Consider the following 23,432-nt stretch of genomic DNA (forward strand, 5'->3'; position numbering starts at 1 on the left):
GCGCTAACCCCTCCGCCACCACGGCACGCCCTCAGTTTTCAGTTTTTAAGTGAAAAAATTCGTAGAACTCTGATTATTCATATCCAGCTTTTGAGGCTCTCAATGTTTTTTATTTTCTTTATTTAACCAGATCTCATTTTCAAAAGGGACCTGGGCAGAAACCTGCAACACACAACAACCTGATTACACAAAAGTAAAAAATTAAAACATACACTCACCAATCACTTTATTAGACACACCTGTCCAACTGCTGATTAACACAAATATCAAATTAGGCAATCAGATGGCAGCGACTCGATGCATTTAGGCATGTAGACATGGGGTGGAACGAGGGATTCACATCATGGATCTGCGCCAAATCTGCAGCAACTGCATAATGCTGTCATGTTAATATGGACCAGACTCTGAGGAATGTCTTCAGTACCTTGTTGAATCTGCCACGAAGGATTAAGACAGTTCTGAAGGCAAAAGGGGGTCCAACCCGGTACTAGCAAAGTGTACCGTACCTAATCAAGCGGCCAGTGAGTGTAAGCACAAGTTTACAACAAATTTAAAAACAGTTTTAAAGTAATGACCTTGATTAATAGAATCACGGTGATGTTGATGGCCAAAAATGTTCTATGTGCTTTTTAAAAGAAAGCTCTTTATCTAAAATAAAACCAAGATATTTATAATTACTGTCAAACTCCATTTGTGCACAGAGAGCAGTGGGAAGCAACAGAGGGATCTCTGGTAGTTTGAGAGAAAACCGTCGCTTTCGTCTTATGTTCAAAACCAGCTCCAGAGTATCTAGATGAGTTTGAGACACTCAATGTTTTTCTTTTATAGACAAACTCAAAAGTTACATCCTGTTATTTTCAGTTTAGATGACCACAAACTCTTCCTTAACACAAAACAAAACCAAAGATGTGCAAAAAAGCATAAAACGAAGCAGAACTTCCGTTATGAAGCAACAAGCACGTATACAGAACCATTTCTTGTGGTCTCCACTTTGCTTAAAGTCTCAACAGAAGAACCTGCAGAACGTGAGAAAGGTAAGAAATTATTTGCCTTTTTATTTATTTTTATTGCTAAGAAAAACTGATTTAGCTAAAATAGAACAATTATTGGATTCTAATCTTATTAGAAATCCATCATAATGTGCACAAAATGAATCTTTTGAGAACCAAATTAGGCTTTTCTTATCACTTATACATTTTAATGTGCTCTTAGGATGCATTGTACGGAAGGAGACAAAAGAAATTATTTTCAGTTCAGTTTATTTCTATTGCGCCAATTCACAATATGTTATCTCTAAGGAATTTACAAAACAAAACAAAAAAAATTTTTTTCAATGTTACAGAAAAGTAAAAGGTTAGTCGCAGGAGAGCGAGAACGTTTAGTTAATGGCAGCATTATCTCAGCTGGAGCCAACCTCATGAAAGGAATCGTAGCTCAACAGGTTGCAGCTTCAACAAAGAGTTAAAAATAAAGAAACAAAGTTAAAAGTTCAAATAACTTCACCCAGTGGATATTGAAGCGTTCAGTTTGTCCTCCAGCAGCGTAACAGAGATACCTCAGGAAAACCTTTAATAAAACTGATTATTAAAAGCTTTATGTGTTAATTTAACAGGAAGCCAATGAAGAGAAGCTAAAATAGGAGATTTATTCATTTGGCTACTCTTCTTCACATCATTAAAAACACATTCATTACAAAAATAGTTACACATAATATTATAACATATTTATACTTGTATATAAATATTTATTTATTTGTAAATCATCAGCCTAATAGCATTATTGTCTAAGAACAATTATACAATTATTTCACTTTATGAAATAATTATACGGAGCCTCCTATGGGACATGGGGAAAATTTATTTTGCGTTACTTTGCAATAAGCAAATACCTACAAAGTGACCTTGTGTACAAACACAAAGGTCACTTTAAAATTTCAAAACTGTCAGATGACTTTATTACCCTGGAAAATAACTCCAATAGTCCAAATAGTTTGGATCTATTTTTTATTTCTTTCCTTCTTACATTAAGTTTCTGATAATATCTTAGCAGGGATGGAAAGTTCATGTTTGGCCTGTTTTGCTTTTGCATTTTGCACACAAGTTTGTGGTGCATTTCTATCCTAAAGAAAAATACATAAAACCTCAAATATTTCACAAACGAGATACTAACATACATGGAAAAACCTTAAGAAAACCTTATATTTCAACAGAAAGACTTTCAGTATTCAGTTAATGGAGCATGAACTGATCAGTACATTATTGTAAAAGAACATAATAAAAACAAATCTGTATAATTAAGCTTTATTAGAAACATAGCGTATTAATTCATAAATGTACTGTTGTGGCCATTTATGATAAATTTTGTGAATTGTAATTTCTACCAATTTAGTTTTATTTTAGCACTCATTCAGTTAGAACATATTTAAGTTGGTTTAGAACCAAAATCTGTAATTAATTTTTATATTTGGAATTGTTTAGATCACTTTGGTAAATAATTTGAGTAATTAAGAACACGCTGGGTGTTTTTTGGAGGTTTACTGTTGTGTGATGACGGGAGGTTTTTGTAAAATGATTTTTTTTTTTACCACCTTTTGAACTTGAAACATCAGATTAAGTTACCATAGCTTTCATTTTCATTTAAGTTGTAAGATTTTTTTAGTAATTATTTTGTCGATGTTTTTACAAGAATTAAAGCACATATATTTTTTAAAACAATCAAGTCAGAAATGCGTGGTAAACGGCGGGCCTCCTACCAAACGCCTTTGTTGGAAACGTTTTGTTTTGGAACCTAGAAGACCGTGACATTTAAATTTGTAAAACTATATTTATATAGTTGTTGTATTATATACAATTATTAAGCAGTTCTTGTTTAAAAGCTCAGAGATTTGTTAAATTTAGACCAGATGAAGGAAGTGAGTTCCATGTTTTCATTCTTCTAAAAATAAGTTTTTTTGAAGTAACAAATGCATGGACTATGTGTTGAGGAATTTGACCCTGTTGCTGGATTTTGTTAACTGACTACTACAGGGCTTCGGTCAAAAAGCACGCTGGTCATCAGGTGTTTAAATAGGTTTACTGAAGAATTATGTCAATGGTGCAAATAAACTGAAGCAGTTTCTGAAAATACAGAAATAATAAATAAAGGTTCAAAATTACTATTGCAAAATGTATATATAACAATTCACAAGCAAGTAAAAAAACATCAGCATGACTTCCCTCTGTGATAAGGGCTGTTAAATGATGCAAAACTCGGAATCAATCTAGCTCTAACTGGTCAAAGCTCAAAAACTAACGGTTGAATGCTAGATAGTTTTAATAAAAATCAACCACATTAAGAATAAAACAGACATTAGCAAACTATAGAAATATACCAGCAGGTAAACGAGTCTGTCAGTCGTGATAATTAGCATCCACCTATTCATGTCACATGACTAATATCACTACTCACATAATCAATGACTGCGGCACCTATCTCAACAGTAAACAGAAACTGATCAGCCGACGAATGTCAAGAAGAAGAAAATAAACGAAACAAACCTCCTTCAAAATAAAAGCATAGATGTGAGACATTGAATTACTTGAAGAATTAATAACACTATGTTTTGTACGTCACTCCTGGACAAACTATCTTTAATTTGAGCAATAATCCAGAGCTGAACGAAGGAAATCAAAGAAACCTGTTTAATATGAGATTTAAATAACAAATCCTGGTAAAAAAAAAAAAAATACCACAGAGGTTCTTTACTTTGTTACCGGATGCAGGAATGCAAACAGACATTTTGAGCCTCATGCCACAAAAAAATCAAGCAGCTGTCATCACATCTCCAGAATCTAAAGTCTCTTTTCGCTTCCACGTCGCGCTCTAACTGGTTAACATGGGGTTCAATTTTACCCCATAGTGAGGTTTTCCGTTATAGGCTCTGTTCCTCTTTGTGGTGGGTGAGACATGAGCGCTGCAGCTTGTGGTCAACTCTCCTCTGATGTTTGCAGCAACACTCAGCAATGGAGAGTGAGAGGGATTTTTATTGACGTCATGAATGTTATTTTTGACTTTAGTTTTTGTGCAGATGGAAAACAGCGAAAGACTCATCGTGTGGCTCGTTGTGTAAACTTGATACAGAAAATGTGAAGTTGTTCTTGCAGGTAAATTTAAGTACATATAAAATGTAAACCTAAGTTTAGTTGTTTTTTTTTATTAATATTTTTATCAGGAGGAAAGGGGCCATGACAACAAGAACTCTAACTGCTAATGTCACAGTATGCCACATAGTGCAGCTTCTCCGTGACATCGACAAAAAGGAAAAGAGACAAAAGAGATAGTGAGTGTATGGATGGAAAAAGGCTTACAATTCACCTCCTATGAGTATATACATTTTTTCATAAGTGAACAGGACAAAATATGTACACACCAAGTAAAAAGAGCGAAATGCGGCTTTCTTGTTTCCACTTTGAGTTAACATGACAGCTAGAAAAGATGAAGTTGTATTTCAGACGCAAATAAAGCAATACTATGAACATTGCTGTCTTCCTAATATAATGGGCTTTTAAGTTTTCATGGATTCCCAAACGATCCTGAATTAAGACATTCGTCGCTGCCACTTAAAACTAACGCCGAACAGCAAAGTTTGCAGTCTTCACTTCACTCCGGATCAACTTCTTCAGCCTAAAATTACCATGGGGAGACGGATGGTAAATGAAGGAGCCGTTCCTGTGTTATTTCCATGGAATCACTTCTGTATTCAGCCTGAAAGAGCGAGTGTACGGGAACGAGAGAGCGGACCAGAGCCAGACAGCCGAGCAACTGATCCGCCTGTACACACTGCTGTAAACACCGTCCTATCTGAGCTCTTCACAACAAGCATGCAAAAGTAATAAAACGAAATAACACGGAGACCTTAAGGAACACGGCCATATGTTTCTAAAAGCAACAACTTTGAACCTGAACAGTCAGCTGAACTCGAACTCTGACACGAACTCTGCTCTACTGTTAAGCTATGGGGCTTGTTGTGCTTTGTCAGGCTTCAGAAGCAAAAAGCCTGAACTGTAAAATCCCCACTTGGTCTCTGGTTGACACTAAACACATATAATATACTTAAAAATAAATGCAAAATAAGGTAAAAACATTGTCCATTAGAATGGATTAAAATGTTTTGGTACTTAAATGGCACTTTTTTGCAAAAAAAAATGTCCGAGAATATTGTCTACTAGCATAAGCTAAAGCTAATGTGAGTCATAAACAGTGATGGCATAGTTACTTTGAAAAAGTAACTTTAATCGGATTACTGATTACTCCTTGAAAAAGTAACTCAGTTAGATTACTGACTACTTGATTTGGAAAGTAACTGAATTACATTAAAAGTAACTTTTTTAGGGGGGCGCTAGAGCGCTGCAATGGAGTAGGCGCTTTGTTGTGAGGCTCCGTGTCATCTCCTCAAACTTCGCTTTTAACGTAACACACCTGGCCCTCTATTCAATATTGTTTTATTTCAAGAGATTGGGAATACTTTTTTTTACTCTTTTTTTCAAAATGGGGAAGAAGGATGGCGCACAGAAGGAGACAGCTCAGTCGAGTTCCGGAGCTAGCAACGAAGCTATCCTAGCTGCTATCACAGCCCAGGGGGCGCAAGTTGCTAAACTTTTCGATCTTATTGATGACCTTAAGAAGACAATGGAGGGTCGTGCGCTTCTCACTCTTCCCTCCATTGTTTACATTTCGGTCCCTGCTGATACTGTCACATAAAAACGGCGATCACTCGATAAGAAGCAATAAGAAGGGAAAAAAAATCCAAAAAAAAACCCTAGTAAAACACAGTAACGCAAAATGATTTTGATAAGTAACTGTAGTCTGACTAGTGGATATGGAATATTAACGGTTAGATTACTCGTTACTGAAAAAGTGGTCCGTGGTCAGTAACGCGTTACTGACGTATCTGGTCATAAAGTAAAACTCACCTTTGTATCTGTGAATGTATAACGAGGCGAACATCTTAAAACTTTTCTCCAGCTTACTTGTTGGGGCTTCGGATCGATGTACATCATTAAATGTTACCTTGGCCAAGCCCTGCAAGCACCGAGTGTAAAATGCCATTTTCAACAGACCGGAAACGACGGAGCCGCTTTTCCCCGAACGCGCAAAAAGCCCATAAGGAAGTAAATGCTAAAACATACAGTTGATTGGAGATGAACTGTTTGTAGTGAACTGGGAGCTCAAATATGGCAACATGGGGAGAGGGTTTGATGAAAGTACCTTTGACATCCATCCATCCATTTTCTTCCACTTATCCGGGGTCGGGTCGCAGGGGTAGCAGCTTCAGAAGGGAGGCCCAGACTTCCCTCTCCAGCCACTTCTTCCAGCTCCTCCGGGGGAATCCCAAGGCGTTTCCCAAGCCAGCCGAGAGACACAGTCCCTCCAGCGTGTCCTGGTTCTTCCCGGGGCCTCCTCCCGGTGGGACGTGCCCGGAACACCTCACCAGGGAGGCGTCCAGGAGGCATCCTGACCAGATGCCCGAGCCTCAACTGGCTCCTCTCGATGTGAAGGAGCAGCGGCTCTACTCTGAGTCCCTCCCGGATGACTGAGCTTCTCACCCTATCTCTAAGGGAGAGCCCAGACACACTACGGAGAAAACCCATTTCGGCCGCTTGTATCTGCGATCTCGTTCTTTCGGTCACGACCCAAAGCTCATGACCATAGATGAGGGTGGGAACGTAGATCGACCGGTAAATCGAGAGCTTCGCTTTTTGGCTCAGCTCTCTCTTTACCACGACGGACCGGTACAGCGTCCGCTTGACAGCAGACGTTGCACGACCCGGAGAAGGCACTCTACCCTTTTCTGGCTCAAGACCATGGCCTCGGATTTGGAGGCACTGATCCTCATCCCGGCCGCTTCAAACTCGGCTGCGAACCGCTCCAGCGAGAGCTGCAGATCACTACTTAAACTAAACTGTTTAAAGATCGAACCTCGGATTCAGGCTGAAACAGATAACTTTAATAAGGCAGCTACTGTAGATGCTGATTTAAATTTGAAGTGTCTCCTAAATTTTTAATACAGAGCAAACTAGTAGATTATTTGTGAAGTCAGAGGGGTTGAAGTGAGAAGAGCATTTAGAGAGGATGAGGGAAACAACTGTGCCTCTACCTTGCACCATTGGAGGTCCATAGATCTAAACCAAAATGAAGTTTTGTGGATGTGTGCTGCCCAATAATACAGTTGGAAGTTTGGAAGTGACAATCCGCCACTGAATTTGCATCTATGAAGTGTGGACTTGCAGATTCTGGGTTTGTTGTTTTTATGTAGGCTGCTGAATGTTGAACATGTTGTGGTTTTGAGTTTGCAGGTGCTCTAGCGCCCTCTAGTGTCTGTCTATGAAAATCGCTGCCAGTGACCCAATCCTGCATAAGAGGATGCCAAGAGGAAAATCCAAGAATATATTGCAGAAAATGATTTAATCCAGTTTTTTAATTTGTCCTTTTTTACAGAATGGCATCAAAAACAGTTCAGATGGTATTTGTGGTTCTCGGTGCCATCGGGCTGATTCTGGTCATTACCTGCTGCGCCCTCCCTGAATGGGCTGTAGGACATTATGGTGATATGGTAATGATATAATTAAAAGGCATTTTATGGTTGACATTAGCATGATAATTATTAGTTAGCTTTAAAGTTGTTTTTTTTATCTACTATTTTACGTGTTATTGTATAATTTAATCAGTACGTCTTTATAATAACATATGAAACATAATACTGACTTTTCAGTTTTATGCCTCATCAGAAACTTACAGATTCCTGACATCATCATCTGGGCTTTCCTAAACTGTTTAAAGACTCAATGATATTAATTTATATAAACTTCTGGTTTGGATGGGAGTTTAAAAAGATTCTCAAAAAAATAAACACATATTTTGACATTCAGTAAAAAGAAATTAATTTATTTTTTCTATTTGTTTTAATCTTATAGAACATGTTTAATAAAGTGAATGTAAATATCTGTTTCTCTGTCTTTGGGTTGATAGGAACTTCATGTAGGTCTGTGGAAGACATGTGTGAAGCAGAGAACTGGACAGGAGGTGTGCAGAACGTTTGACGGCTCCTTGATGTCCTCTGAAAATCATGCCTTCAGGGCTTTGATCGTCATCAGCTGCATCCTCGGTATTCTCAGCCTCCTCCTCCTGTTCTTTGGTTCTGACTTCACCCCATGTGTTCAGAACCAAGATACCAAGACCAAAATGATCCTGGCTGCCACAGTGGGCCTGATGCTGACCGGCCTGCTGGTGATCATCCCGGTCAGCTGGTTTTCAAATATTATTAGAAATGCAGCAGTGTATTTGGTGGTGGAGCAGAAACTGGGAGCGAGCATCTATATCGGCTATCTAGCTGGTTTGATGTTGATGCTGATTGGAGGTGTGCTCTGCTACTTAATCAGACGCGGATCCAGCAGCTCTGGAGGAATCATCAGAGCTTAAGCTAAAAAAAAATTAATTTAGAGGCTTGATGGAAGGGACTGCTGTCCAACAGACGGGGAGACAAAGGAGTTGGTTTGGTAAAAACTGGGAGGACGACGTGAAATTATCATTTCTATACTTTTAACATTTGGTGCTGAAAGGCATGTACACTGTAAATCCTTTGCCTTTAAATTTTATTTTGGCAGAATTCCTAGAATTGATCTTAAAAGGTCACTTAAAATTTGACTTCACAAAAATTATCAGGAAAATTTTAAAATTCATAAATGTCTGTATGCAGAACAATTTCATTTCAGTGACCTTTTGATGCATGTTCTGTTTGCTTATTAAACCCATTTTGTTTTTTCATGCTTTCTTAATTCCAGTTTAAAAAACTGTCAACATAATTACTAACCAGATTTGCTTCAGCAAACAATTTCATGATGTTTCTCAGTTTTCTGCTTTATTTTCTATTAATAAAACATTTACTGTTACTATTTCTGTTTTTGTACCATAATCACAACTGATCATTATCTTTGGTCAAATTCAGATGTGATTGGAAAAATAAATATGATGTATCAAAAATTTAATCAACTTACAGAAAACTTTACTTCAACTGTTTGATTCTTCATCTAATATGCAAAAGAATATTGTATTAGAAAATGATGCAAACCCTTCACATAACATGTTACCGTCTGACTTTATCTTATCTTATATTTCATCTTTTGCTTCTGACTTTTTCATTTGCAAATAGAAAATAAAAAGAAAAGTTTTTGCAAATTTTTCATAACTACATCTGTTTATGAGTTTTTCTTCCCTTTGTTAAAATTTAAGATCTACAGATTTAACATTAGCATTAGTTAATGTTAGATTAACATTAACTAATGTTAATGTTAGATTAACATTAACATAATGTGTTAATGTTGCACATTAACACATTATTTTGTTCGGCTCCGTCGTTTATTTTCCTAGTAAGCAGGCCGAGATGAAAGTGTTTTGTAATTCTTTAGGAGTTGGATCTTCATCTTCATTCTGATTTGTTTTGTTCACCTTTTGCCTTTTTGGTGTGTCATCGGCGTGTTTGGGGAAGATGTACGTTCTTAATAAATACTAAATAAAAGAACATAACACATATACATACGAACAGATTTCACTTCGATCTTCTGATGCAGTTGCATAATATGAATTAACATTCAAATATCCTTAATTGATCCGAAAGGGAAATTAAATGTTGCTGTAACTCATATAAATTCAGATTCCTCAAAGTTATTGTCGATGCTGAAGGAAATATTGTTGGAAGGAAATATCTCCTGCAGCAGTCTGTATTACAGTGAATCTGAAAAAGCCTCTGACTGAAGACACTGTTTCCCTGAGAGTCTCATGAAGAGGACGGTCAGGGTTGTCCATAACTTTCTTTGTTTTATGAAGAATCAGGTTTTTTTTCATCACCATCTTAAGAAGTTCAACCAGAACCCAGATAATAACTTTGTTTCATTATTTCATCCATTTTATGTTTTTCATTCTTTTCATGATTTCTATGTTCCTGTTCATAAAACTGCCAACTAGATGTGCTTGTGATTTTGCATTGCCTTTTATTGATAAAACATTTACTGAGTTGTTTTATTTCTTATTTAGTTCACTGGCTACTAGAAATTATCAACGCTTTGTCAAATCCTCATGCGTTTGAAAAAAATGAATAAAACATACAGTACAGACCAAACGTTTGGACACACCTTTTAATTCAATAAGTTTCCTTTATTTTCATGACTATTGACATTGTAGATTCACACTGAAGGCATCAAAACTATGAATAACACATGTGGAAATATGCACTAAACAAAAAAGTGTAAAACAACTGAAAATACCCCTTATATTCTAGTTTCTTCAGAGTAGCAACATTTTGCTGTGATTACTGCTTTGCACACACTCTGCATTTTCTTGATGAGCTTCAAGAGGTAGTCACCTGAAATGGTTTTGACTTCATAGGTCAACCTGCCCTGTCAGGCTAATAAGTGGGATTTCTTGCCTTATAAATAGTCATGAAAATAAAGAAAACGCATTGAATTAGAAAGGTGTGTCCAAACTTTTGGTCTGTACTATATTTAAAACCACAGAAGATTTGAGTTAAAACATAGTTAGAATATTTTTAATGAATTAAATTCTAAAAATCTGATTAGTGTGGATGTAGTTAGTTTTTAATAGTAAATGCTGCTATGAACCAGGTGTGGGCAATGTGAACTTAAAAGTTTTATCAACATTTTATGGTGCTGTTCTGATAAGAACTATTTATCAGTTCTTTTTTAGATAACTGTATAATTGCGGTGCTATGGCACAGCAATCTAACCCCCATAAACATAAATCCTGCTTTTGAAAAACATTTCCATTTGTACTATTTCTGTTTATGATGATGTTCACTTTGTAAAATGTCTGAATATCTGCAGAGCCCAGTTTTAAGTGAAAAAATCCCTAAAATTCTCATTATTCATATTTTACTTTTGAGGCTCTCAATGCTTTTATTTTCTTTATTTAACCAGGTAAAAACCCAGTCAGATCCAGATCTAATTTTCAAGAGAGACCTGGGCAGAAACCTGCAACACACAACAACCTGGTTACACCAAAGTAAATCTAATAAAAACATAAGCACAAGCAGTATGTCGAGAAATTAGTTCTGCTATAGGACACACATAACGCTTAAATGGGTTGGTTGTGATGGCCCTTCGATCCAGCTATGGAAAAACTTACTTTCTGAAGTTATTGTATTAGAAAGATTGAGATACTGTATGAATGGGAAATTCTATGCTTTTAAAAAAAAGATGGAAACGTATTCTTGAATACTTCAAAATTAAAAAACCAGTAATGTGAATCCGAATGATGTATATGTTTAAGTTTATGTATAAATTGGTTATGTTTCTCATACGATTGCTGTAATTTATGTACATGCCTCCGGTTTTGTTTTCTGTATCATTGCTGTATTGTCCTGTTATTGTTCTTTCCTTTTCTCTTTTGGTATAAATGTTCAAAAATACCTAATAAACACAATATTAAAAAAAACCCAAAAACATAAGCACAAGTTTAAAACAAATTTAAAAACCGTTTCAAAGTAACGACCTTGATTAATAGAATCACGTTGCATGTTTTTAAGAACCGCTGGAAAAAGTTTCAAAGAAAAAAGATTCGACATCTTTAGTTCAGACTGGATACGCTTCCTTGCTATAGGAGCCGTTACACTGAAAGCAGTGGTTATTTACATTCATAATTACTGACAAACTCCATTTGTGCACCGAGAGCAGTGGGAAGCAATAGAGGGGTCTCTGAAAACAATTGCTTTCTGTTGGGTCTAAATACCTATTAAACAAAACACAGGAAAGACAAGAGAGTTAAATTCTTTTTGTACTCGCGAGGAGAGCAGACAGAGAGATGCTTTCAGTTACAAATCTCCAACCGCTCTGAAAACACATCTCCCGCTTCCTCTATTTTATTGCTTTTTTAGGGGACCCTCTTACACTGAGCGCTTTAACTCTCAAAGGGAGGGGAAAACAATTTATCACATTGTTGCAGCGCTAATGACATTTACTATTAGACACATGTTATCTACACTCTAAATCTTTCTGCTCCAGTCGAGTACCAGACACGGCGTCGAGTACCACAGGAGAGCAGACAGAGTTGTCTCCGCTATCTCCATGAAGGCTTCACTGCTCTCTTTCTCAAAGAGGTCACAGGAAGGAATCATAATTATTCAACACACAGAGACATTACTTAGAATAGAGGAAAAAGAGAAAAAGCATATAATTAAACATTATCTAAATGTTACTACAAAGCTACATGATACAACGAATATTTGATAATTACTAAAAATACAATTTATCCAACAGTTCCCCCCTGTTTATCAAAAATTTGTTCCACATCTCTTATCCCTCCAAAAACAGTCACTTCAAATGATTTTCAACTGGGAGTTCATTTTTTGGAAAGCAAACATTTTTACACTCAGGGGTTATACCCAGTCCAAAAGCCAGGATCTGGATACCTGTCAGAAGAGTCATCATCAGAGTATTCTTTGTCAACATCAGATTTTTTCTCTAATAAAGGATACATCTGTGCCATCACCTATCACAAGTTGTTAAAACAGACATTACATCATCGACAGGAGTTTTCATTAGCATCATAAACATAAGCACAACATTCTCTAGTGTCATCGTCATTATCAGTGTCAGCATAATCAAACAATGGCTTAACTTAAAAAGAAAGTAAATTTGCTTTGTCATTTTCCATCAAGGGAATTACTTTAATCCTTTTTATCAAAGAAGCAGGCCTTGAATGAGACCACATCCGCAGGGCACCAGGAACTGCAAAACTGTTATGACAAAACAGAGATCAGATTCTCCAAAGGCATCAATTCATTTGTGTAGTCATCACAAATATCTTCAATTCACTGTGTCCGAGTGAATTCTCCAACGCTCGTGGCTCTGTGGCTGCTATCGTCAAAACAAGTGTGCAACCGCTTCTTCAAGCAGTGGCACTCTGCCTCAGAGACAACAGCTTGTGTTGCAGAGTTCAGAGTCAGGCTTGGAGCTCAGAACTCCAAGCCAGTCTGTATGTAGTTAGCCATGAGCAACTCATCACGTGAAGCCTTATCTCCTACTTTGTCCAGTTCTGCTCATTAAATGGTGGATGTGATCTATTCAATCCATGCTTCAATTATATATATATATCACAACTCCAACCGATGGAAAATACCAAAACCCTGTAATCACCAGCTTCAAAAGACACGTTTCCAAAGTAATGTCAACTTAACAAATCTAGACATTTTCAAAATATACCAATTTTACCTAGGTCTTTTACTTGTCGTTGAATTTAAAGTTTTATTCAAAATCGTTTTAAATGGATATAAATCAAAACAAAATCAAGTTTAGAAAAATCACCATAATCCCACCTGAGTACTTTTACTGATTAGTGATAACTTTAATCAATAACAGATTCTTCAAAACATTTCTTAAAACATTCTTGCTCCATTAAATTAATGCTCTGAAAATGGCTAACACAATAATATTTTTAATTTCTATAATTATTTTCCCAAGTTAATTTACCAAAATATGCTTCATTAATCGCTATAAATTTGTTATCTATCGTTTCAAAATACTTTAGCCCATTGTCAGAACATCTTTCAATGGAGAACGACTCAAATCCATTTAAAAGAAACATATTTCACCAGACCATATCTTTCCTTTCACTTTTTTATGTGTAACACAGATCAAACATGTTCTTCAAATAAAAAAATTTTATTTAAGTAATATAAAAGATAAACCTATAACATATTCTCCCCCCTGATGATGCATTAAGTTTCTAACGCATCACAATTTCTACTACTTTAAATAACAATGTTTATGAAACAGGTTTATGATGTTCCCTGAGAAATTCTACCAAATTCAATGCTGCCTTTTTCCCAAAAGGGAAACTCGTCAAAACAAACAAAACAATTCATTTTAGCATGCTTTAAATCTTCAAGATTACTATTTTCCCAAAACACTTCACGTTACAGTTTTAAAGCTCCTTATCTCATTTTACTCTTATGATTGTCAGATAATTCATTTTACAAACTCCTCAAAAATTTTCACTAGTGTTTGACAAAGCGTGTTTACCAATTAAGACTCTGTGAAGGTTTTGCATAAACCAGCCAGAGAGACGTTGAAGAAAATTCAAAATATAGTCAATAAGAAAATCCAAAAAATGATAAATTGGACCCATACTGAAATCAACATAACAAAAACACAATACAGGTAGTAACAGAACAACTCAAACACAAACTGACCTAACACAGATATGAGGGGACATTAGATAATGGCTGATCAGACCATTAACACACACTAAGGGGTAATTAAACACAACAAAACCCTAACAAATACTGGTCAGTATATGACTAAATCTACAAATGAAAGAAAGTAATTAGTAATATTTAACAAAATAAAAGCACTGATACTTAAAGTTAACTAAATGAGTGCCCAACAAATAACCAACCAAAGAGTCAGACCAACGAAAACAATTCAAAAATAAAAATCCAAACTACTCACTACTCAATATATAAAGTAATATTAAAAGAAAACAGAAAATCATTACCAATAGTGTCTGTGTGTGACAGTCAGGACAGCTGTCACAGACTCAGTGATTGGATGCAAAAACTTACATTTAACATTTTCCACATTATTTCAATGCTCACTAAGTATTTGCTTGTTTAAACTATCTACACTAATCTGAGCAACCTCTATTGTCAGATCACAAAAGGAACTCTTAATTTTTCTACTGCTTTATTAGGCTTTGACACTCGAATCATCAGATATGTTTTAGTTTCTTCTAATTTTAAAATTTGAACTTAAAAACCTTTTGTCGTTCCACTACTAAAATTGTAACTTATATTCTGATATTTTGTCAGGAGGTACTTTTAGATGTTGGGAGAGAAAGTGATTTACATCACACCTTCTCGTTCTGTCTTGCAGAGCTACTGCAAGTGGGGGTTACTTCACACTTAAAAAAAATAGTGGTATGCAAAAAGGCTTCACATGTTAATTAGTTGAATCTAGTGGGGTAGCAGTTACAGCCCAACTCTGTGGCCCCCCCTGCGGAGCTGCTGCAAGGGGGCTGCAAGTCCCCTGATCTACATTATTCTCTTACAAAAGTTCCACCAGATCCTCTTTGATTAACCCATAAGTTATTTCTAACTTAATATTATCCTTCAACAACAAATTTTGTAAATTTTAGCAAACTTTTCTATATTCAATCAATTTCTATTTAACAAGAAAGTTACTTCTAATTTATTCTGTCTAAATCCTCAATAAGTCCTGTAGATTTTAATGATATTTTATCTATCCTAAAGTTTTGGTCAGTTTAAAAAGACTGATTGTGAAACTATCTAGAATCGGTTGCATACTGCAGTTTGTTGTTATCTGAGCAATGCCTCTTACAGTTAGAGCCTGTTTCTATTTATTTATTCACTTTTGTATCTATCTTACCATCCCCCCAGTTGAGACATGCAAAACCGCCATGGCTCAACATTACAGCCCACCTATATAAGTTTTTCGGCAAGATAGGCTTATTTGCAGGTCACTTATAGATTTGATCTTCTATTTTTGCTCCAGTTTTAATCCAAAGAACTTTTCAGGAAGAGCAACAGCTGCAACGGCTGTGTGTTTTGTATCTGTATACAGATAGGTCACTGTGATCTTAGCTGGAGTGACCTTGTTGAGCCTGTCTTCATAATTCTTGTCAGGCCCAGCCGCATTCTTGAACCAAAGAGTTATATGTAAAACTACAGGCCTACCATTCATGAAAAGAGTTATTTCTGGTCTTACTCTATCCATAGATAATAAATCCTGTAGATTTAATTGGACCTCTTCACTCTCTAAACTTTCTGATTCTAGTCATGCTGACTGATCTGTGTATTTTTCTGGGCAATTTCTAGCTATGTGTCCTTCCTTCCCACAACACCAACATCCTAAGTTGTTTTGTTTAAAATGATTTTGTCTGAAATTATTTTGTCTGTAGTTCCCTCTTCCCATTCTCCCTTTCTGTCCTCTGGGGTTTTGACCTCTACCCCTAAAGCTTCCTCTTCCTCTCCTTATAAAATATTGTGGGGGTGAGGGTAAGTCGGGATATAGTTTTGTAGTTTGTACTATTTGTTTCTCCCCTTCTGTTTTGTTATTTTGGTATCTGTTAACTTCAGCTACTTCCCCTCCCCCTCCTGCTGCTTGCTGCTCCGCTGCCTGCCTTTTCACACTCATAAACCCGTCTCATCATCTTCCTTCCTATAGAACATCAAATTTTTTGATTTCTTTTCCCCCTCTTCTCTTTTTTGTGCTAATTCTAACCAAAATTTCACATCCTCATACCCTTCTTTGCGCATTTTCTTTAAATTTGACTTTGTTTTTTTTTTTTGTTTTATTTTATCCTGCAGTACTGTTAGTTTTTATATATATATTTTTATTTATTTATTTATTTAGACGGCCGTCAAAGTTATAGTTTGTTATTCATTTATCTAAATGTTTAATTTTATGCGGATCCTGATTTTCAACATATTTCCAGTCATTTATTTTTAAACTGTCTGTTGGCTTATTCTTACTTATATTTTTTCTTATTTATAAAATTTAGCCCAGTTTGTCGACGCCTAGGGAGTCCTAAAAACTGGGGTTCTGTTCAGTAGGCCAGCAATTGAAACAACCTGTTGAGGTAACCCATGCTTCAACTCTTTCGAGTGGGGGTTCTTACCTCTGCATCCTCAAGAGGTTTGCTGGTTACAATCCTACTGTTTTATATGAGGTAAAATACCAAGTGGTATTTACACCTCCAAGCACTCGCACAATCACACACTTTTTATTTAATTTTTTCTTTTCCGTCGCGGAATTTAAGCGCCTGTTCGCGCAGGACTCCGTCGTCCTTTTTTGCAACGGGTATTCGTCGGGCCCCGTCTCCCAGAACAGGAAGGCACTAGGCTCCGTCCACCTAACCACGAAATTTTTACAGAAGGACTTCGGACGTCCTCAACGGATTTTGTGCACTATTTTTACCTGTTAGAGTCTAGAATTTACAGGGTTTTGTATTCGCGCAATGACCCCCAGTCATTCGCCACACTTTTAAACAAGAATTCACTCACCCCCGTTGTCTTTCCCTGGCGCACCGTCAACCGTCAGAACCCAGCAGGCAGGTCGAACCTCAGCCCTTGAACAGGATCTGATAAGCTTCCACTAGGAAACTTGCCGTGCGCACGGTCTGTACCGAAGTCGACCAAACCTGCAGGAATCCCTCAGGTGTATTGGCGACCGGCAATCGAAGGACCAAATAATGTTGGGTCTAAATACCTATTAAACAAAACACAGGAAAGACAAGAGAGTTAAATTCTTTTTGTACTCGCGAGGAGAGCAGACAGAGAGATGCTTTCAGTTACAAATCTCCAACCGCTCTGAAAACACATCTCCCGCTCCCTCTATTTTATTGCTTTTTTAGGGGACCCTCTTACACTGAGCGCTTTAACTCTCAAAGGGAGGGGAAAACAATTTATCACATTGTTGCAGCGCTAATGACATTTACTATTAGACACATGTTATCTACACTCTAAATCTTTCTGCTCCAGTCGAGTACCAGACACGGCGTCGAGTACCACAGGAGAGCAGACAGAGTTGTCTCCACTATCTCCATGAAGGCTTCACTGCTCTCTTTCTCAAAGAGGTCACAGGAAGGAATCATAATTATTCAACACACAGAGACATTACTTAGAATAGAGGAAAAAGAGAAAAAGCATATAATTAAACATTATCTAAATGTTACTACAAAGCTACATGATACAACGAATATTTGATAATTACTAAAAATACAATTTATCCAACACTTTCCTTTTATCCACATTCAAAACCAGCTGAAAGGTATGTAGCTGAGTTTGAGATATTCTTTGTTGTTTTTACTGCAGACAAGATCGAAGCTTTCCACTAAACATTTGCTAAAGTTGCCCAAGTTACATCCTGTTACTCATGGCTTAGATGACCACAAACTCTTAATTGACGCGGAACAAAACCACAGATCTGCCAGAAATAAAGCAGAACTTCCTTTATGAAGAAACAACCACATACAGCACCATCTCACATAGTTGCTTAAAGTCACAACTAACAGAAACCCCTGCAGAACGTGGGAAAGGTAAGCAGTTTTTTGCCTTTTTTGGCTTATTTTTAATGCAAAGAAAAACTGATTTAGCTAAAATAGAAGAATTGTTGGAGTCTAATCTATAAGAAATCCATCATAAGCTGCACAAAATGAACCTTTTGAGACCAAAGATTAGCTTTTCTTTGATCATTTATACATTTTTAGTGTGCTCTTAAGATTTTTTATGAAGTTGTCTCTTGGTTTTTGGGCAGGCAGCAATTACAGACACATCACAAATTAGATTCAGTTCAGTTTATTTCTATTGCGCCAATTCATAATATGTTATCTCAAGGGAATTTACAAAACAAAACAACAAAAATTTAAATTTTCTATGTTAAGGAAAAGTAAAAGGTTAGTCGCAGGAGAACGACAACGTTTAGTTGTTTATTTATCTCAGCCGAAGCCAACCTCATGAAAGGAATTGCAGCTAAACAGATTGTAGCTTCAATAAAGAGTTAAAGAAAGAAACAAAGTTAAAAGATAAATAAACTAGGGCTGAAGTTCAATCCAGCAGATTGGGGAGAGATCTGTAATGGGATCTTCCCCCAATGTATCTCGATTTCTATACATGAGCAGAACTTTAAATTCTTTTACCAACTTATTACACATGCATACTTATACATATTTGATTTTACTTTATTCAACAGACTCATGGTCCACAAAGAGATGATACACAACAGCACGACATATAAAGAATAAAAAGACAAAATAAAATAAAAATAAAAAAGAATCTTGTAAAAGACTTGCATACCAATGTTTCCACAGAGCCGATTGGTATCTTAGCGCACTGAAAAAGGGAGGTGGAAACATTACAATAAGACTGTTCAATGACACATGAACTTGTATATCAGATTTCTCAAAAGAGCCTGGAATGTTCTGACATGTGCATTACAAAACATCTCACTTGCACTGCTAAGCCTGGGTTTCTTAAGCAGAATTCTCAAAGAGTTGTTATACGCAACCTTAAGCTTCTGCATGCTAGCTTTTTTAAATTTACACCACAAAGGAGCTGTATACAAGGGTGTACAGTAAGCTTTAAACAGGCTTACTTTTACCTCATCAGTGCACATATGAAATTTCCTCCCCTGAATGTTTGCCTGAATGTACAACATGCGACACTGCCGATAAATATCATCATCATCACAGAGCTGCTCTGTGATATAGTGACCCAGGTATTTAGTTTTGGAACAAACATTTAACTTTTGCCCTGACAGAAAAAAATCAGGGAAGCAAAGTTGTTTGTCTGCTTTAGTCCTACATACTAGTACAACCGTTTTCTTAGCATTATACTGCACATCAAATCTCAACCCATAATCAGAGCAGATATTCAGTAACTGCTGAAAACCAGCACTGCTGGGTGAGAGTACAGCCAGGTCATCAGCATACATAAAGTGATTGACCAAAGTATCACCGATCATACATCCAGTTTTACAGAGATTCATTTCTTTTGACAGGTCATCCATGTACAAGTTAAACAAGGCAGGTGAAAGAAGCCCACCCTGACACACACCATTACTCACACCAAAGAAGGCAGAGATGTTATTGCCCCATTTTACATGCATTTTCTGGTTAGAATACCAGTAAACCAAAATTCGTATAATAATGTCCGGAACACCTCTTTGTTTTAATTTGCCAAATAACTTGCAGTGATTGACACGATCAAAGGCCTTAGAGGCATCAATAAACCCAATTAACACAGATGAATTTTTTCTTAGATATGCTCTTGCTGCCTCTTCCATAAATACAGAGATCAGTTCCCAACTTGGCTTTGAAACCAAATTGATTATCTGTTGTACTAATAAATTGATTGAGCCGACCAAGCAAGATTTTTTCTAATACTTTAGATATCACATTAGCTAAAGCTATTGGTCTGTAGTTATTAAGGCTACCCACCTTACTAGTTTTGTCCTTAATTACTGGCACAAGGGTAACAGATAATAAGGAATCAGGCAACTGCCCATGGATCATAAACCCAGAAAAACACATTGCAAGCAGTACAGCCATTTTTTGGCTAGCATATTTCAGATGTTCTGCTGCAATGCTATCAGAACCTGTTGCCTTATTCTCACACAAGTACGCTATAGCCTGTTGGACTTCACTAGGAGTTATTATAACCGCATCACTCTTAGCAATGTTTCCCACTCAATAGGGTTCACTTTTTACACAGTTAAATAAGGCAGAATAGTGCTGTCTCCATAGATCTGCTATATTATGAGTCCCAGATATGCCCTCTATGGTACTGGGGAGTAATACAGCAGACCTGTTAAAGGCTCTGACATCATTCCAAAAGCCAATGACATTATTACAAGGCAATTTTTCAGCCATGGAGTCTGCTCTCATGTTCTGCTCACATTTGGAAATATATCGAATGGCATATTTAAACTTTGCCCTAGTGAATTTTTTATAATATAGGAGAGTCCCATCTCTTGGTCTACCTCCTTGTACCCACATCTTATATGCCTGTTTAGCTTCTGCATGGTATCCTGACATGTTTATTCCAACTTGGCCTGATGTCATTAGCCTTTCTGCATGTAAGGTATGGTCTTGTACTCTCATACAAAGCATCCACAATGCTATCATACATAGTATGAAGATCTATACAGTGAGAAATATCATTGCAGTTAACGTCTGAGCACATAATAGATGAAGAGGAAGACTTATTTTACTCAAAAGAAGATCCGTTTTCATATGATATGCTAATAAGTCATCTTTAGAGTCTGGACCATTTAACTTTAGTTGTGGGGGCACTATTTGCCCCCCCATATAAACGCCGGAAGACTTTTAATATCCAGCATCATTAAAAATGGAACATGATCAGACATAGAATATTCATATAAGATTTCTATTGATTTTACAACAGCATGGGCGTCAGCAGAGCTAATGCAATGGTCAAGCCAGGACGTTGTATGCAAAGCTTCACTTAAATAGGTATAGCTGTCTGCAGGTAGCAGGAGCTGACTGGACAATATAAAACTGTTATCAACACAAAACTGCTGCATATGTTTGGCAAATGAAGAATTTTCATCAGATATATCTGCATTCATATCACCTACTACATACACAGAAGTAAAATAATGGTCATCAATAAAAGAGTTCAAGAAAGCAAGTCTATTCAAATAAATATCTTCATTCTGAGGACACTCATAGGGTGTGTAGACATTAATAATGACAAATTCTTTGTTTCCAAATTTTAAATGTACAGCAATACACCAGTCAACACCAGTTCTGATGACATTTAAAACTGGATCCAGCTTTTTGTGCCATAAAATGCCTACGCATCTTAGTCATAAATCAAAATAGGAGCACTCGAGATCTTCCCCAAAAGTCAGACAAATTCTGGAGGATCTGTAACGCAGAAATGGGAAATAAAACTTAATCTACATCCATGTGGTGTCAGGTGGGGAGTATTCCCTCCGTAAATGAGCAAGAAATGTTGTCTTAATCTAGAACTAGTGCTTGCTATTTTTATTGAGATCATGAACGTTAAGTTTCACGTTAGTTTTTGTAGATGGAGAAGGACAGTAAAAGTCCTTCTCCATCCATGTGGCTTGTTGGGCAAGTTTGATACAGAAATACTTTAAGTTTTTCTTGAAGCTAAATTTGAGTACATGTAAAATGTAAATCTAAACCTATATGTAGCTGTTTTTTATGTAGGCTGCTGAATGTTGAACATGTTGTGGTTTTGAGTTTGCAGGTGCTCTAGCGCCCTCTAGTGTCTGTCTATGAAAATCGCTGCCAGTGACCCAATCCTGCATAAGAGGATGCCAAGAGGAAAGCCCAAGAATATATTGCAGAAAATGATTTAATCCAGTTTGTTAATTTGTCCTTTTTTACAGAATGGCATCAAAAACAGTTCAGATGGTATTTGTGGTTCTCGGCGCCATCGGGCTGATTCTGGTCATTACCTGCTGCGCCCTCCCTGAATGGGCTGTAGGACATTATGGTTATATGGTAATGATATAATTAAAAGGCATTTTATGGTTGACATTAGCATGATAATTATTATTAGTTAGCTTTGAAGGTTTTTTTTCAGCCATTATTTTATGTGCTATTGTATAATTTAAGAAGTACGTCTTTATAATAACATAAAATATAAGAATTTTGACTTTGCAGATTCCTGACATCATCATCTGGGCTTTCCTAAACTGTTTAAAGACTCAATGATATTAATTTATATAAACTTCTGGTTTGGATGGGAGTTTAAAAATATTCTAAAAAAAACAAAACAAAAACAAAACACATAATTTTGACATTCAGTAAAGAGAAATTATTTTTTCTATCAGATTTAATATTATAGAACATGTTTAATAAAGTGAATGTAAATATCTGTTTCTCTGTCTTTGGGTTGATAGGAACTTCATGTAGGTCTGTGGAAGACATGTGTGAAGCAGAGAACTGGACAGGAGGTGTGCAGAACGTTTGACGGCTCCTTGATGTCCTCTGAAAATCATGCCTTCAGGGCTTTGATCGTCATCAGCTGCATCCTCGGTATTCTCAGCCTCCTCCTCCTGTTCTTTGGTTCTGACTTCACCCCATGTGTTCAGAACCAAGATACCAAGACCAAAATGATCCTGGCTGCCGGATTGGGCCTGATGCTGACTGGCCTGCTGGTGATCATCCCGGTCAACAGGGAGGCCAATGCACCAGTGTGGGTGGGGGAAGTGAGGATGGGAGCGTGCATCTATATCGGCTATCTAACTGGTTTGATGTTGATACCGACTGGAGTTCTGCTTTGCTGTTTCGGCAGACCCGGATCCAGCAGCCTTGGAGAAATAGTCAGCTGCTTAAGCAACAGAGTTTAAGCTAATTAATTTAGAGTTTTTATGGAAGGCACTGCTGTCCAATAGACGGGTAGACAAAGGAGTTGATTTGGTAAAAACTGGGAAGACGATGTGAAATGATCACTTTCATACTTCTACCATTCAATGCTGGAAGGCATGAACTCTGTAAGACATGTGACTTTTATTTTCAGAGTTTTTCTCAAAATGTCACTTAAATCTTGACTTCACAAAGATCCCAAGCAGAAAAATGCTTTGCTTATTAAACCCATTTTGTTTTTTCATGCTTTCTTAATTCCAGTTTAAAAAACTGTCAACATAATTACTAACCAGATTTGCTTCAGCGAACAATTTCATGATGTTTCTCAGTTTTCCGCTTTATTTTCTATTGATAAAACAACTATTTCTGTTTTTGTACCATAATCACAATAGATCTTATCTTTGGTCAAATTCAGACGTGTTTGAAAAAATAAATAAGATGTATCAAAAATTTAATTTCATAGAATGGGCTTTTTTTATTTTGCTTTTTACACAAAAATATTT

At 36.6% G+C, this 23,432-nt stretch overlaps 1 protein-coding gene and 2 long non-coding RNA genes across 7 annotated transcripts in view; 1 reads left to right on the top strand and 2 right to left on the bottom strand.

Annotated features, from left to right (window-relative positions):
• LOC114159980 (uncharacterized) overlaps positions 1-23,432 on the bottom strand; it is a 40,790-nt gene that overhangs the window by 7,054 nt on the left and 10,304 nt on the right. Inside the window, exon 1 of one of the 2 annotated variants that reach the window (XR_003598693.1) lies at positions 3,448-4,958. The exons of the other annotated variant lie outside the window; for it this stretch is intronic. This is a non-coding gene — a long non-coding RNA (uncharacterized LOC114159980). Of the gene's footprint in view, positions 1-3,447; positions 4,959-23,432 lie in introns of those variants that run through there. 2 annotated transcript variants of the gene reach the window in all.
• On the top strand, positions 775-23,155 carry LOC114159979 (claudin-4-like). 4 transcript variants are annotated; one of them, XM_028042285.1, is made up of 4 exons: positions 798-1,034; positions 7,477-7,591; positions 8,008-8,480; positions 22,930-23,155. In XM_028042285.1, exons 2-3 carry the CDS (start codon positions 7,478-7,480, stop codon positions 8,455-8,457), a joined length of 564 nt encoding a protein of 187 aa, XP_027898086.1. In that variant the 5' UTR covers positions 798-1,034; position 7,477; the 3' UTR covers positions 8,458-8,480; positions 22,930-23,155. The 4 variants fall into 4 exon arrangements, with proteins under 4 accessions (XP_027898089.1, XP_027898086.1, XP_027898085.1 ...); XM_028042288.1 differs by lacking the exons at positions 7,477-7,591; positions 8,008-8,480 and adding an exon at positions 21,948-22,062 and having other exon boundaries at positions 775-1,034; positions 22,464-23,155; XM_028042284.1 differs by lacking the exon at positions 22,930-23,155 and having other exon boundaries at positions 805-1,034; positions 8,008-9,112.
• LOC114159981 (uncharacterized) lies at positions 16,050-17,356 on the bottom strand. The gene is made up of 2 exons (XR_003598694.1): positions 16,541-17,356; positions 16,050-16,327 (listed from the first exon to the last, which is right to left on the bottom strand). It is a non-coding gene; the product is annotated as an uncharacterized LOC114159981 (long non-coding RNA).

The sequence above is a fragment of the Xiphophorus couchianus genome, chromosome 16 (genome assembly GCF_001444195.1).
Source record: "Xiphophorus couchianus chromosome 16, X_couchianus-1.0, whole genome shotgun sequence".
In the NCBI taxonomy this organism is placed as follows: Eukaryota; Metazoa; Chordata; class Actinopteri; order Cyprinodontiformes; family Poeciliidae; genus Xiphophorus; species Xiphophorus couchianus.

Bases quoted from the DNA above. Each gene is read 5' to 3' on its own strand.
- LOC114159979 (XM_028042288.1), top strand. From the start codon at position 21,949: ATGGCATCAAAAACAGTTCAGATGGTATTTGTGGTTCTCGGCGCCATC. The intron at 22,063-22,463 runs GTAATGATATAA...TTGGGTTGATAG, and splicing joins TAGGACATTATGGTTATATG to GAACTTCATGTAGGTCTGTG.